Below are 14,061 nucleotides of genomic sequence, written 5' to 3'. Positions count from 1 at the left end.
AGCAGGTACCCTGGCTGCGGACAGGTAAACAGCACTGACCACAAACTTCTGTAGTGGGCCTCTGAGTTAGCAAAGCAAGCCTGCTGTGTCTATGACCTAAGTAGCAACCTTTCAGTGAAAGCACTTTGCTTCACCTGTAAGAAACGGTTCTTGTGGAAAGTGGCTTAAGATATTCAGGCACATGAAACAGATAAAAGTACACTCCTCTCTCTAAGACGTAAACTAGGACCAACTTCACATTTCATTGTCAATTTAAACTAATCTGTAAACTCCGTGGTTTTCTTTTTTTTTTTTTTTCATTTTGTTTGTTCTTTTATATATAAAAAAAAAAAGCCCAAAAAAACCAAAAACCCACTCCAAGACAAAACCTTTGATGGTTTCAGTTCAATGGCAACAAGTAAAAAGATGAACCTCTAAATCTACATATATAACCAATTATGGAACTGGTTTTAAACGAAGGAAACATATGCAAAAAATCTTTGTGTATTTGATAAAGTCAACTTAATATAACAAAAACAAATTGAAATAGCTTATTAAAAGTGTCCTTATATAAAAATGGCCTTGTGATGTACAGTAAAATGCAATAAAAATTATCATCCTTTGTTCCTCCCCCCACCCCCAGTAACTAAAATGGCTACTGTTCCACAACTCTGTATGCTTCTATAAAAGAAACGTAACGATGTAACTAAACGTTTTCTAGGTTGTATGCTTGGCGAATGTTGAGGGTGTCTCGGAGCATCAGATCCCGAAGGCGCCAGAGGGCGTCTGCCATGGTGGTGTGGGCCCCTTTACTTTTCAACCAGTGGGAGGGGAGGCGGCTCTCCTGTTCTTTTGACAAATGGATGTCACGTCTTCGAGCTGAAAATTAAAGTGCAGACAGAAATAGAGTTTTAAGGCCTGACAGGTTTATTAAAACACACAATATTTATTCAACTTTATTTATTCATTCATTCATTCACTTTTTTTTGGGGGGGAGAGTTTTTTTTCTTTGCTATAGGGCACGTGTGCTCACCAGACAGAAAGCGAGAAATCACCCCCCCAGGGGGGATGGCCACACCTCAATCTCTTCTCCTCCATTCTCCGCTTGGGATCTTGGGCATGCTTGCACACATGCCTGGCGTGAGTTTAAGCCACCAGGTCCGGGACGTGAACCGTGGTCGGATATGTGGGAGTTCAGCGACATAGCCATTACGCTAGCTGCTGGTCCCATCATTCATTCACTTTTAACTTGACCAGAGAGGGACAAAGTGAGAGGGGGAGAAAGAGGGAAAGTGAGAAAGCAAGCCGCCAGGTCCAGGACTCAAACTGTGGTTGGCCATGTGTGAGTTCAGCGCCCTTAACCACCATGCCACCTGCCAGCTCCACACACAATATTTATTGAATATTATAAATTTTTTGTAGGTTTTTTTTTTTTTTTTTTTTTTTGCTATAGGGCGCATGCATTCACCAGAGAGACAGAGACAGCAAAAAATTACTCCCTATATGGCATGGCCATGCCATAATCCCTTCCCCTCCATTCTCCTCTCGGGATTTTGGGAATGCACACACATGTGCCCAGTGTGAGTTTAAGCCAGGTCCAGGACTCGAACCATGGTCGACTACACGGGAGTCCACAATGTAACCATTATGCCATCTGTTGGTCCCTGTAAAATTTTTTTTAAATGTGTTTATTTCTTCCATGAGAAACAGCAAAAGAGAGTGAGTGAGCCTGAGAGAGATAGCACTCCTAACAAGGTGTTCTGCCGTGACCTAACCCAGCCCCGACCAACCCTGATCACACACGTGTCTGGGGAGACCGCTGGACGTGAGGCTGGGACCTTCCCATGTGGGCCCAGCAGCACAGAGTGTGGGCCACCACGTCAACCCTAGAATTACACACTTTAACTGCAGGATATTTCCAAGCAATTTTCTCCTATCATTTTATTAAGCACTAAAAGATAGTATCACTAATATTTTATTGTAAGTACCCTGGATACCTAATAATTACTTCCATCCAGATTAACAAAAATGCCTGGGAAGGTAAACATGCAAAGAGGCAAAACACATCTACTACTTTCTTTTTTTTTTTTTTTTTTTTCCAGAAGACGTGTGTTAACAAGTAAGATAGAGAAGGGGGGGATGCACCCCCATATGGGGTATGGTCATGTTGCAGTCTCTTCTCCATTTCTCCATCTCGTAGGCATATAAACATCCAGCATGTCTTTCAAACTGCTGGGGCCAGGGTTTAAAATGCTGTCAGCCATGTGGGATCTAGCTCCCTTAACTGCCAGGCCATGGGGCTACCCCATCTTAAGAAACCAAGTTGGGCCAGCAGACAGTGTACAGGTTAAGGCGCTGGGCTCCCACATGGCCAACCGAGGTCGAACTTTATGAGATGCCCTGAGCTAAACACTCCAGGATTTTTTTTTAGGTTGAAGTGAGATAATTTTTAGTTTAGCCAAATGCATCTAAACCAATGCCCCAATGTCTGAAAAGTAATTTAAAAAATTAAAAATACACCAGAAAAGAGAGCAGTGACATTTCTGACAAAACTAACCTTTAAAATTTGATAAAAAGCCCATTTCAATGTGTGACTGTCAGTATACAAAGAAGCCCTGGGCCATCCTATGAAACACAAAATTGATTTTACCTGTGTAAGAACATGAGCTGTTCACTATAGCTCCAACACGCCAATGGCAGTGGGAAGACTGTGAGGAAGCAGATATTTGCACAAGCTTGTGTGTGTTAAGGGCTCTCCTTACCTGCTAGGGTCTGGTCCCACTTGCTAATGCTGTTGGAATCGGCACTGAGGCCTTCGATGTACTTCAGGTAGGCCTCAGAGTGGAGAAGCCGCTGGGTCTTTGGTGGGGGAGCCACGAACATGGGCGTTGTAGGCTGTTGTATGACAGGTGGGCCTGCTGGGTGTGGGCCAGGATATGGAGGAGGTGCCTGCTGCCCTGGAGGCCCCAGAACTCCCACCTGAAAGAGCATGGGACCACATGGTAAGGCAAAAAGATACTCTGCACCATGTTCTGAGGGAGTATGACTAGAATTCTGCTGAGTTCTAGAAAAAATCAAACTGGGGGGCTCACCTGTTGTCCATATGGACTTCCACCTGGTGCTGGAGTCCCTACCATAGGGGCCACTCCTTGGTTCATCACACCTATAATTCAGAATGCAATGGCACAGTTAGAGGATCTGTATTGAGCAGATTGAAAAACTACTGCCTGATAAATGATGCAAAGCTATAAACCTTTACCCTTGAGTCTTTGTGGATAAGAGCCCTACAGATCCAAAACAGGATTCAAATAGAGTATCTATAAGCTTTTGTTTTTAGGTACTTAAGATACAGTGCTGGTATTACTTGTTAGATGTACATCGATTATTCATGTCCAAGGAATGATTCTAACCCTGCGTAAGATTCTAGTATTTCCTCAGGTAAGCTTTAGTCAGAATACCCCTCTACTTTTTTCCGACACATTCCCCCGCAGTTGAAGATTTTAGCAGAAACGGCCCTGGAATCGGGCTCGGCAGTAAGCCATGTGCTATGCAGACCCTCTCCAGGGGGAGAGGCTGTGGAAGTGTGCAGTTCAGTGAGCTATGTGGAGGCTGGAGGCACAGCTTGGCTGTCCCCTGACAGCGCCGGCCGCCAGTTCTACCTGGAGTCACAGTGTTGGCAGAGGGAGCTCCTCCGTGTGATAGAGCAGCGTTCTGAAAAAGGATCATCTGGAAGTACCACTTCAGATGCAAAGTGACAAAGCGACAGAAAGCTTTGTGGCCCTACTATGTCTGCTCTGTCACTGGTGATAATTCTGTAGATTTCCTGCAGTGAATGCTCACAAGCAATTGTTGTCTCACAGGCACTAGTTGATGAAATACTGAGATGCCCTAAATTTAGTGTCTGAGGCTATTTTTATCTCAGGGCCATCCATGTGTATTCTAGCAAAACACAGAAACAGGCAAGGGACCCAGTTCATCAAAAACTAATAAAATGCAACCCAAACCATAACGAACTGTGCTTTACAGCTTCAGCAAGCTCTGCTGGCTGCACAGAAAGATCAAGAGGAGTTAACCGGACTCTCTACACTTCTTCTGGACTAAAAGTGCTAGTATTTTGACCAGGCTGACCAGGCTAAGGCAGCCGGTTTTCTAGAAGTATCAGACACCTTCCTATTTGGTAAAGGGAAAATAAGTGAAAACATGCTTTGTTTAAAAGCATGGATTTTATATTCCAAGTTTCCAGGGGTGCACCTGGGTCACCAGGTGGGGTCCCGATGGCTACCCATGAGAGCAGGCACAGGCTGTGGTGAGTAATCTGCTGCACCAGCGGCCCACTGCTCAGCACAGTTCCTGAGCTGTCTGCGTCACCTCTCTGCAGGGTAGCACAAACAAATCAAGCTCCTTTGCTTCCTGTGCTGACACGTACTGTGCCCAGGGAAGCCAGTGGAAATGGAAGCCCAGTCAGTGGAGCCCACTGATTCCTGTGCTCCTCAGAGCCTGCTCGCCCGTGTGTATGTGTGCGTGTGCGGGCACGAAGAGGGGCCTTCCATCTACCCGACTAACCAGGTGTGCTGTGCTTCCTTCTAATGCAATTTAGAATCCGAAGGAGGGGGAAAGGAAGAGACTTACATCCTAATGCCCACCGAAATGCTACCTAGAGGGTAGAGTACGGCCTGAGCCGTGGCTACCTCAGAGGATTACCTGCATCCTGGTCTTACTGACTCAGATGCCCTGGACTGAGGTGAGAGGACACAGAGTTAAGGCCAAGTCCACCTGCTATGGGAACTCCATTCCATGGCCAACTCCTGCTGCAATGGCAGCTTGTGCACAAGCTACCTTTCCGTAACAAAGCACCCACCCTCACAAACATTTCCAGGGCTGGGAACACCTGGGACAGACACTTCTGTGGGGTTTTAGACACTCTTCAAGTAATACTTTCGAAGAGTGCCAAGGCTTCAGGCCAGGCTACCAGGTGAGCTCACTCTGAATAGCATTGGGTTCCCCCTCAGAGGCATCATTTAGAACCAGGCAAAACCCTATAACTGGAAGGTTCCACACGGGTGAAAGCAAATCCAACACAGTCTATTTCCTGGGTCGGGCTCTTGGCTGATATTTTAGGAAATGGACCAACTGCTACTTCAAGTTATCTAAAGGTCACATTCCTTCAAACTAGAGTACAGCTGAAAGTCGGTTCTTTTGCAGATGATGGTGATTAACACGGAAATGTGATTTTCATTTAAGTTTTCTTTACATAATCTTTCAGTTTGCTAATCCTTACAGAGTGAAACTTAGCGGTTTCTGGACTCCATTTACCTACTTGTAAGTGAAGGAATGCCTAAGGTTCTGTTGACAGACCACCCAGTATCTACAGCTAGGAGGGTGGGCTAGATTGCCCTTTAAAATTATGTCACATTTCTTGGGGGACTCAGACACAGAAAACAGTCAGTGTCCATCCACTCTCTCCCTCCTTTCTGTTCTCAGGCAGACTCAGCTAAGCAGTTCTGAAGGGTTGCTCATTAGTGACATCCCCTAGAAGAGCTGCTTGAGGAGGAGGTGGAGCAGGCACTCTATACAGAAGACCCTGTGAGATAAGAATTGCACCAGAGGAAGAAATGCACTCAGGAGCAAAAACTGCTTTTCTAAGTGACTGTGAACTAGCAATGTGGGAAACCATTCACTGATAAGGCATGGCCTTCCAGGCTGTTTGGCTTCTCTGCACATGTCGAACTGCTCGAGTGATTACAGAGTGTGCCTCCTGTTCCTTGGTCAGCTAAGTCTGGGCTGTGCCAGACAGCCAGGAGCACAAAGGCACAGGTGCTGAGACACCTGCTTAGTGCATGGGACAGGCCCTGCTGCTGACATCCCTAGGATTCTCAGTAAGGGAAGGCCTGGCCAAATGGGCAGCAGGGGCCTCCTGGAACACCCGGCTGAGGGAGGAAAAAGAGAATATGAAGATGAGATTAATGAGTGAATGAAGATGAAGTTCTTACCCGGTGGTGGGATGCCCGGAAGACCGGGCACACCTGGCGGAAGATGGTGGGGTGGAGGCCCCCCAGGGTGAAGTGGCTGCATGCTGCCCATGCTAACAAGGCCATCAACAGGGCCCTGCAAAGGTGGAAGGCCTGGCGGATAGCCACCCATCATGCCTTGAAGGACACAACAAATTTCAGACATGCATCATTACCATGCAACATGAGCTCAGTAATAACAACCCCACATGCACTACCAATGAATAAAGCGCCCTTAGTACTGCGTGATAAACGGCTATTAGTGCAATTATTTTGTTGCAATAATGAACAAAATAAAAAGTTACAAATATGAAACCCAACATTTCTGGATGAATTAGTACTTAGTACATTATTATTTGTAGTTATTTACCCTGAGAAAAATATGCTGCATGTTTTCGGTTAAATAATATAATAAAGAGGAGTCTAGTAACAGCCTTCCCAAGGCCATAATTATTGCAAGCTTTTCAAACAGTGACCAGTTCTGCCGACTGCAATTCTAATTGAACAGGATAAACCCCATCATTCCACTCTGCCCACACTCATATGCCTCTCATGGGTACACATGAGGAGAAATCGGAATGGAGGGAAATGAGGCACATGGTCCTGATCACAAAGCATGGTTCTCCAGCTCCAGGGCAACAATCTTTCCAGGCATCTACATTTGCTCCTCCTCCCGTCTAGCCCCACCAGTGTTGGTAAGAATGGACTGTGACTGGGCTTGAGCTGGGGAACAGCTTCTTCAAGCCATCACAATAAAGGATGTTTCATCTTTACATATCGGAATGAGATAAAATGAAGAGAAAACCTAAACCCTCCCAAGCCAAGCAAGCCCAGGTCACTCCGGAGACTACACACGGACCTTAAGGAGAAATGGCTGGAGAACCAGGCTCTGCTGACATGAGAAAATGCCAACTGTCTCCAAGCTCACAAGTGTCCTCACATAAACCTGCAGCTAATGGGGAGCATGTGAACTGAGGTAGGGAATTTCTGTGGACAGAGGCTTTTTTATTCCTTTCTTTTCAAAGCACACCTTCACATAATAAAATATTTTCTGCCAACTAGGGAAGTTTCAGCAAACATGTATTGCATTTTTGGCAAAAGGAATGAAAGTAAGAAAATAATTTCAAAATGTCAAGGACTCACCTACCGAAAGACCTTTAAAACCACAAGAAAAAAATTTTAAGAAGAAAAGCGACTTGACTTTTCTGAGATTTGTAATAATCATAATGAACCAGAACACAATGCTTCCCCTGAAATGCAGTCGCCCTTGGTCACGGCTTCTGACAGGGTGGGTTGAGGGACTGGTGCCAAACCTCACTCTATAAAATACTCTTTGTAGAGGGACTCTGGCAAACAGCGGAAAACTCCAGATTTTGAGAATTTTACTCTTCAATTTTTCCTGGAGAAATTATTTGAAAGGTATGTATTTATGGAGGTTTAATCTTCAAAAACTATGAAATTACTGATAATTCAAAAACTGATTCATCCTGCCTCTAGTCCTACCTAAACTGACTGAGAAAAAGTTACACAAATCAGTAAGACATTTAAAATGGTCATATCTCTATATATGAAGTAGGACTGTGAGTGAGAGTTCAGGAGTAAAAACTACTTTTGAAAAGACACTATTAAACATCCAAGGAGATCAATCTACACCAACTGCCTTTTAACCATAGCACCAGGTATAGCTTTCAGGGGTGAGGAGGTGAGAAATGTAAGCACGGTGGGAGGCTTTGCTTTCAATTACAAAAGCCCATCTGAACGCAGCCTTCAGGGGCTGTGGTTGAAGAAATGATTGATTAAGAACTGAAAGACATAGCGTCTTCATTAAACTGTACTTTGACATTTATTATCCCAGTCACATGTGTTCAAATGAGCTTCAATGCTTGTAAGCAAAGCTGGTCTCAGCAACAAGCCCTAAACAACCTGTAAGGCCATGAAAAAAACCATCCTGCCAAATTCCCTGTGGACAAAGGCTGGTTACTGTAGAGAATACTTGCCCTTCACTCCCATGGCCCAGAGTCTGGGCAGCACACCCCGAATAATGGAGCTGGGGTTTTCTAGAGGCACCCCCATACCCCCACAGACTATGATGTTATTCCCCCACAGGGAGCTAAAATGCTGCAGCTGCTGTTTGTTTGTTTGTTTGTTTGTTTTTAGCTATTTGCATTCATTCTGTTAATGTGTCCCTGGGTTTTGTAGTCAAGGGCACAGTGTCCCAATCTCTCACATCCGAATGGAGCAAAACAAGGTATCAATGAGGGAAGTCTAACTTTCAAAGTCCCCATATTGAAGGCCTGATTTCTAAAAACCTCTGGAACCCCATTAACCAAAATGGGCCATGGAATAGAGCAGGCGATTATGAGATTTGTTAGACTGACATCAGTTACACTGAAAGTACTGAAAGCCATGATTCAGATGTGCTTTGGCGAGTGCAACTGCTGAGTTCAGCGACAGTGCATTTGAGAACTTGCCATCACAATAGTTAGGAGCAACAATGGAAAAGTTATCCTATGCTACTCTTCCTTAAAAAGCAGAAACAAAAAAAGCAAAACAAAACAGCGATCAATCTACACCAACTGCCTTTTAACCATAGCACCAGGTATAGCTTTCAGGGGTGAGGAGGTGAGAAATGTAAGCACGGTGGGAGGCTTTGCTTTCAATTACAAAAGCCCATCTGAACGCAGCCTTCAGGGGCTGTGGTTGAAGAAATGATTGATTAAGAACTGAAAGACATAGCGTCTTCATTAAACTGTACTTTGACATTTATTATCCCAGTCACATGTGTTCAAATGAGCTTCAATGCTTGTAAGCAAAGCTGGTCTCAGCAACAAGCCCTAAACAACCTGTAAGGCCATGAAAAAAACCATCCTGCCAAATTCCCTGTGGACAAAGGCTGGTTACTGTAGAGAATACTTGCCCTTCACTCCCATGGCCCAGAGTCTGGGCAGCACACCCCGAATAATGGAGCTGGGGTTTTCTAGAGGCACCCCCATACCCCCACAGACTATGATGTTATTCCCCCACAGGGAGCTAAAATGCTGCAGCTGCTGTTTGTTTGTTTGTTTGTTTGTTTTTAGCTATTTGCATTCATTCTGTTAATGTGTCCCTGGGTTTTGTAGTCAAGGGCACAGTGTCCCAATCTCTCACATCCGAATGGAGCAAAACAAGGTATCAATGAGGGAAGTCTAACTTTCAAAGTCCCCATATTGAAGGCCTGATTTCTAAAAACCTCTGGAACCCCATTAACCAAAATGGGCCATGGAATAGAGCAGGCGATTATGAGATTTGTTAGACTGACATCAGTTACACTGAAAGTACTGAAAGCCATGATTCAGATGTGCTTTGGCGAGTGCAACTGCTGAGTTCAGCGACAGTGCATTTGAGAACTTGCCATCACAATAGTTAGGAGCAACAATGGAAAAGTTATCCTATGCTACTCTTCCTTAAAAAGCAGAAACAAAAAAAGCAAAACAAAACAGCATCCCAACAAGCCTGCCTTGAACAACACTGCCTAGGACTCCCTGCAAAAGAGGTCAGAATGCTTGCTTAAGAGGAAACACAGGTGGCTTGTACAGACCTCACCAGGCTTGGAGAGATCACGGAGGAGGGGCCTGAGAGGTGGTCTGCAGGCTTCTCACTGGAGACCTGTCAGCCGAGGATATTCAATTCAAGAGTCAAATTTGCTATGGCTACCAGAACCAGAGACAACACACACAAGCAAACCACATTCATCATTTTCTTCCTTTCTTCTCTCTTTTTAAAATATGTGACTGGGATACTAACAGAAAATGCAGTTTAATGTAATTAAATAGAAAAGCATTACAGAGTGGGCACAATGAATTGAATAAGGACTTTGTATTGTATTTTAGCAGTCATGCACATTGGTGACCAAGAAAGGATTTACAATTCATGTCAAAAATCCTTTAAAATGGTCAGTCATTTAAGAATGGCTGCAGCAGAACAAGGCAAACTGAATACTGGAATGAGACAGGAGAATCAACACCACCTAAAGACAGGTTTTGTGTTTTTTCCTGGGAATCCCGCTAGAACAGAAGTCAGGGTCTATTCGTATTTTCTGCTACCGTGCTCTACCAAGAACAGTCTGGGGTGAAGAACATCACCAGACCGTGCCCACAGCCAGGGAAGAGCTGCTCCCTACCACTTCCCAGGGTCGGGCCCAGGCCCCACTTCTGGGGCAGAGGTGAGGCCTCTTTTCCGTACGGGAAAGGCAATATGGGAAGACATGGATGACTTCAAACTTTGAATCTGTCATGAGAAAAGGCTACAGACTGTGGCCTACTCCTCACTGGAGAAAAAAAAAATGAAGGAATTTCTTAAAGTGGAAAAAAAATGGTCTTAGCTCCTGTTTTTACCTGCAACAGGTGTCAACTGCTGATTGAGCATCCCCATTGGTGTTGGTGGTGGCACCACCCCCATGAGAGCCCCCACAGGGGTGCCTGCTCGGGGAGAAGCACTCGGCTGCTGTTGCTGTGCTGCTCGCTCTCTCTCCTGCTGCTCAGCAACTTTAGCTGCCCGCTCTGTAAAGGCATTTCAGATTTTCAATTCTGTTTTTAACCCAGGAATTCAAAATACCATCCATTGCATTCAACAGGACTAGTAAAAACACAGGCAACAGTTCTGTCTCAATGGAAGGAACAGTAGATGGCTAGTCTTAACACAGGAGGAGTCGGGCCGATTTCACTTGGTAACCTAGAGTCCAGCTTTCCTATCCCATCTTGAGAACTGGTCTGCAAAGATTTCAAGAATGTTAAGACTGCAACACACATTCAGAAAGCACAGGTTTTATTTAAACATGTCACCAGCGTAACCAATGTGGTTAATCTCACGAGGCACCCTGAAGATGAGAAGCGCTACTATTATTCTAGTATTAATAGCATTACAGATTATTTATAATTTCAACATGAAGCAAATTCCATGGCCCATTATAATTTTTGGCACAATTGTTACTTACTATATTTTCTTGTTTCCTTGTACCCAATTTTGCTAAGATTTGAGAACTCTCATCATTAGTGTCATGGGGGTTAGCAGCTGAAGAAGATTAACTCTGTAAGGGAAAAGTAGCTTACTACCTCCTTCGTAGGATTTAGGGAAAGTGAACAGCTAATTTCTCCATTCTATTTATGTAAAAAGGTCATGTTTAATAAACCCCAGGGGGAAATGCATGGCACTTCAAGCTAAGTCTCAGAAGCAGGGAATTATATACACAGGTATGTAGCAATGGACACTGTCCTGAAAGAGCCAGCTTTCCTGAAGCTGAGCAGTTCAATACTGACCATAAATTATCCTAAATCAGCAAAATTTCCAGAATCCACTTATTTCATCCAAAATGCAAGAGAGGAACATTTATTTGTGGCAGTTCTGGCCTGTAGAACACACCCTATTGGCCCCCTCGCTCCCTTGAGCTACTTGTCTGCATCTCTGGAGCCAGCAGCCCCAAAGATCACATTCCCAGGTTTTTGGGAACAGCAGGCAAGACCCTTACTGGACAACTCTAAAAAGGTTGTACTCTCAAAGCTCCCACCACATCAGGTTTATTCAGCTTCACCATTCATAAATAGGAAACCCTCCCCACTCCTCACAAACAGAGGCTGGGAGACAGCAGTGACTTGTCCAAGGATACAGAAAGAACCAGCAACCTGTGGCCCCAACTCCTGTTATCACACTCCAATGCCACGCATTAACCCTCCAGCCTGATCCAAAGAAGGGAAAATAGCTCAAGGTAACAGGGCTCTACAGAGAATCGAGAAGCAGCAGCTCCAGCCCTCCTCTAGCATAGGAATGTAAGTCGAGCAAGTCAAAGGCCCTGGCTGTGACAGAGTAACCTGCATGGACTTAGCATCACTCACTCACACTGCCCCAGCTTACAGACCCTCTGTACAATGTGGGGGGCAAAGGCCATGTCAACAACCTATTTGAGCTAATAGTAAAAAACAAAAAACAAACAAAACAAGAAAATAAAAAAACCACTGAAGATCTAGACCCCCCATTTTAAATTCTAGTATTTTTATTAAACAAATAATAGTAAAATGGGAGAGAAAAAAAAAAGTTGAAATGTAGAAAAATTCAGGCCTGTGGATCGAATACTGGACTGGCTACCTACTGGCTCTTTCTAGGAGAGGTCTGACTGGGCTGTCTTAGAAAACAGAATGACTACAGCTAAGCCAGTCACACGCCAAAGTCTGAGTTCTGAATTCGGCGGGGGATGGGGGAATACAGAAAGCTGGGACCTCATGCCTTAGGCAGATGCTGCTGAGTTACGGAACACTCATCAGGTTCTCACTGAATTTCACACTCCCCTTGGAATTTGGGAGAACTTCCCAGAAGCCATCACCTCTCCCCCTCTTCTACCTTGCTCTTGGTTTTGTATTTCCATTATTACCAGATGATCTCTCTCCTGTTAGCACCCTAAAGAGCCAGCTACCCAGTGCTGGCTTCGTTCGCCTTGGAACAGGCTTCACACTCGTGTCACCTTAATTGCTAACACTCCTCCAAGTGAGTGGTATACTTGGTCTTACTCTTCATTAACAAAGCTCCCCAAAGTTCTAGCGAATGTACTGGAATGTACATTTTTATGGACAGTTTAGGGTTTTTCAAATAATATTCTGAAAAATAGTAGTTCTCCGGTATATTAACAGATGTTAGAAAAATACCTGGTCAAATTTCAGAAAATGCGAAATAAAAACAGACCCTTTACTGTAGGGTTCAAAGACTCTGACATGGGAATCTGCATTATAAAGTTTCTTAGAGGAAGAGTTTGCTTCTCAAACTGGTTTTGCCACTAAACATATTTTGGCTGGGCATCTTGTGAATCAGGGTTCTGCAGTAGGTACTTGGGAAAAGCTGCCAGGTAATTTTATGATATTAATTAATTTTAACAAAAGAAAGAAGTAATCCTTCTTTTTTTAAAAGGGTTTCTTTGGAGACTTCATCAACTTAAATAAGGGCGCCACCCTAATAATTTTTAACTTTGGGGGCCAGAAGGTGGCATGGTGGTTGGGGCACTGGATTCCCACCTGACTGACCCTGGTGTGAGTCCCGGACCTGGCAGCTTGCTTTCTCACTTTTTCTGTCTCTCTCTGGTGAGCACACATGCTCTATAACAAGATTTTAAAAATAATAAATAAAATCAAATAAACATTCTTTTAAAAAATTAATGATTTTAACTTCACGTTTGCTGGAAAATAACGGATTTGGATCAAGCCAGGCGGAGTAATGGCTGACTACGGTAGAAAGGATGGCTCAACGCTGGCAAAATGACCAAATATATAAAATTCTAAATGGAAAAAACACAGTTCAAAGGCCTATTGTCCTGCCTAACCTAATGTTTACTACTCATTTCTCTATTTAAAGCCATGTCTGATATTAAAAAACAAAACAAAAACAAACAAACAAAAACCCCCAAAATAAAAATCTCTCTCAAGCATTTGTCCCTATGGGCTAAGAACAAAAGAATCCTTGAATAATAGCCCAAACTGATTTAATTATAAAGCAGAAGGAAAACAAAGGCAGCTGAGCTTTATCCAAGAGACCCCACGTGCCTTGGAAGTAGCTGTGAACAGAGACACAGCACCGTCAAGCCTGGCCTAGGAGGCCTAGGAGGCCAAGTGCATTGGCTAAGCCTTGGCCTGGGGCTCTAACATGGCTTCTCAAGGGCCATTAAGAGAAGATTACAATTTTAAATGGCTCCTTCCTGATGAATTTTAATTAAAACTACATTTAAAATCATTGTATACTCATTCTCCAGCTCAACTTATACGTGCTTACAGGGCTCAATGAAAAGAAAATCATGCACTTTTAAGTAGCAAATATTTTTGTTTGAGAAATTTGAGGGTAAAAGATACACCGCCAGGATCACAGGCCAAGTCAGGGGCAGTGCTCTGCTCAGTCAGGACAAGGCTAGATCTAAACTGCTGGTTGGGTGCCATTTCCAACAGTCCCCAATACGAAGTTCATGTGCAACTGGTAAGAACAAGAGAGGCACACCTGCCTGAGCACGTGCATTCCTGAAAACACCCCCTTGCTTAGAAAGATGAGACAGCTGTGCCTCGTCTCT

General features: G+C 44.1%; 1 protein-coding gene across 1 annotated transcript in view; it reads right to left on the bottom strand.

Moving 5' to 3' along the window:
• Window positions 1-282: 282 nt before the first annotated feature.
• Window positions 283-14,061, bottom strand: part of PBRM1 (polybromo 1) — a gene marked incomplete in the record, with an annotated part of 95,642 nt that continues 81,863 nt past the window's right edge. Inside the window, 5 exon segments of the mRNA XM_027768621.1 lie at window positions 283-858; window positions 2,742-2,958; window positions 3,072-3,142; window positions 5,970-6,125; window positions 10,361-10,525. Of these exon segments, the coding sequence (XP_027624422.1) occupies window positions 686-858; window positions 2,742-2,958; window positions 3,072-3,142; window positions 5,970-6,125; window positions 10,361-10,525 (782 nt within the window).

The sequence above is a fragment of the Tupaia chinensis genome, unplaced genomic scaffold (genome assembly GCF_000334495.1).
Source record: "Tupaia chinensis unplaced genomic scaffold, TupChi_1.0 Scaffold147003_1, whole genome shotgun sequence".
Classification (NCBI taxonomy): domain Eukaryota; kingdom Metazoa; phylum Chordata; class Mammalia; order Scandentia; family Tupaiidae; genus Tupaia; species Tupaia belangeri.
Note: the sequence above shows the minus strand (reverse complement) of the source record. Positions and strands in the feature narration are given on the sequence as shown.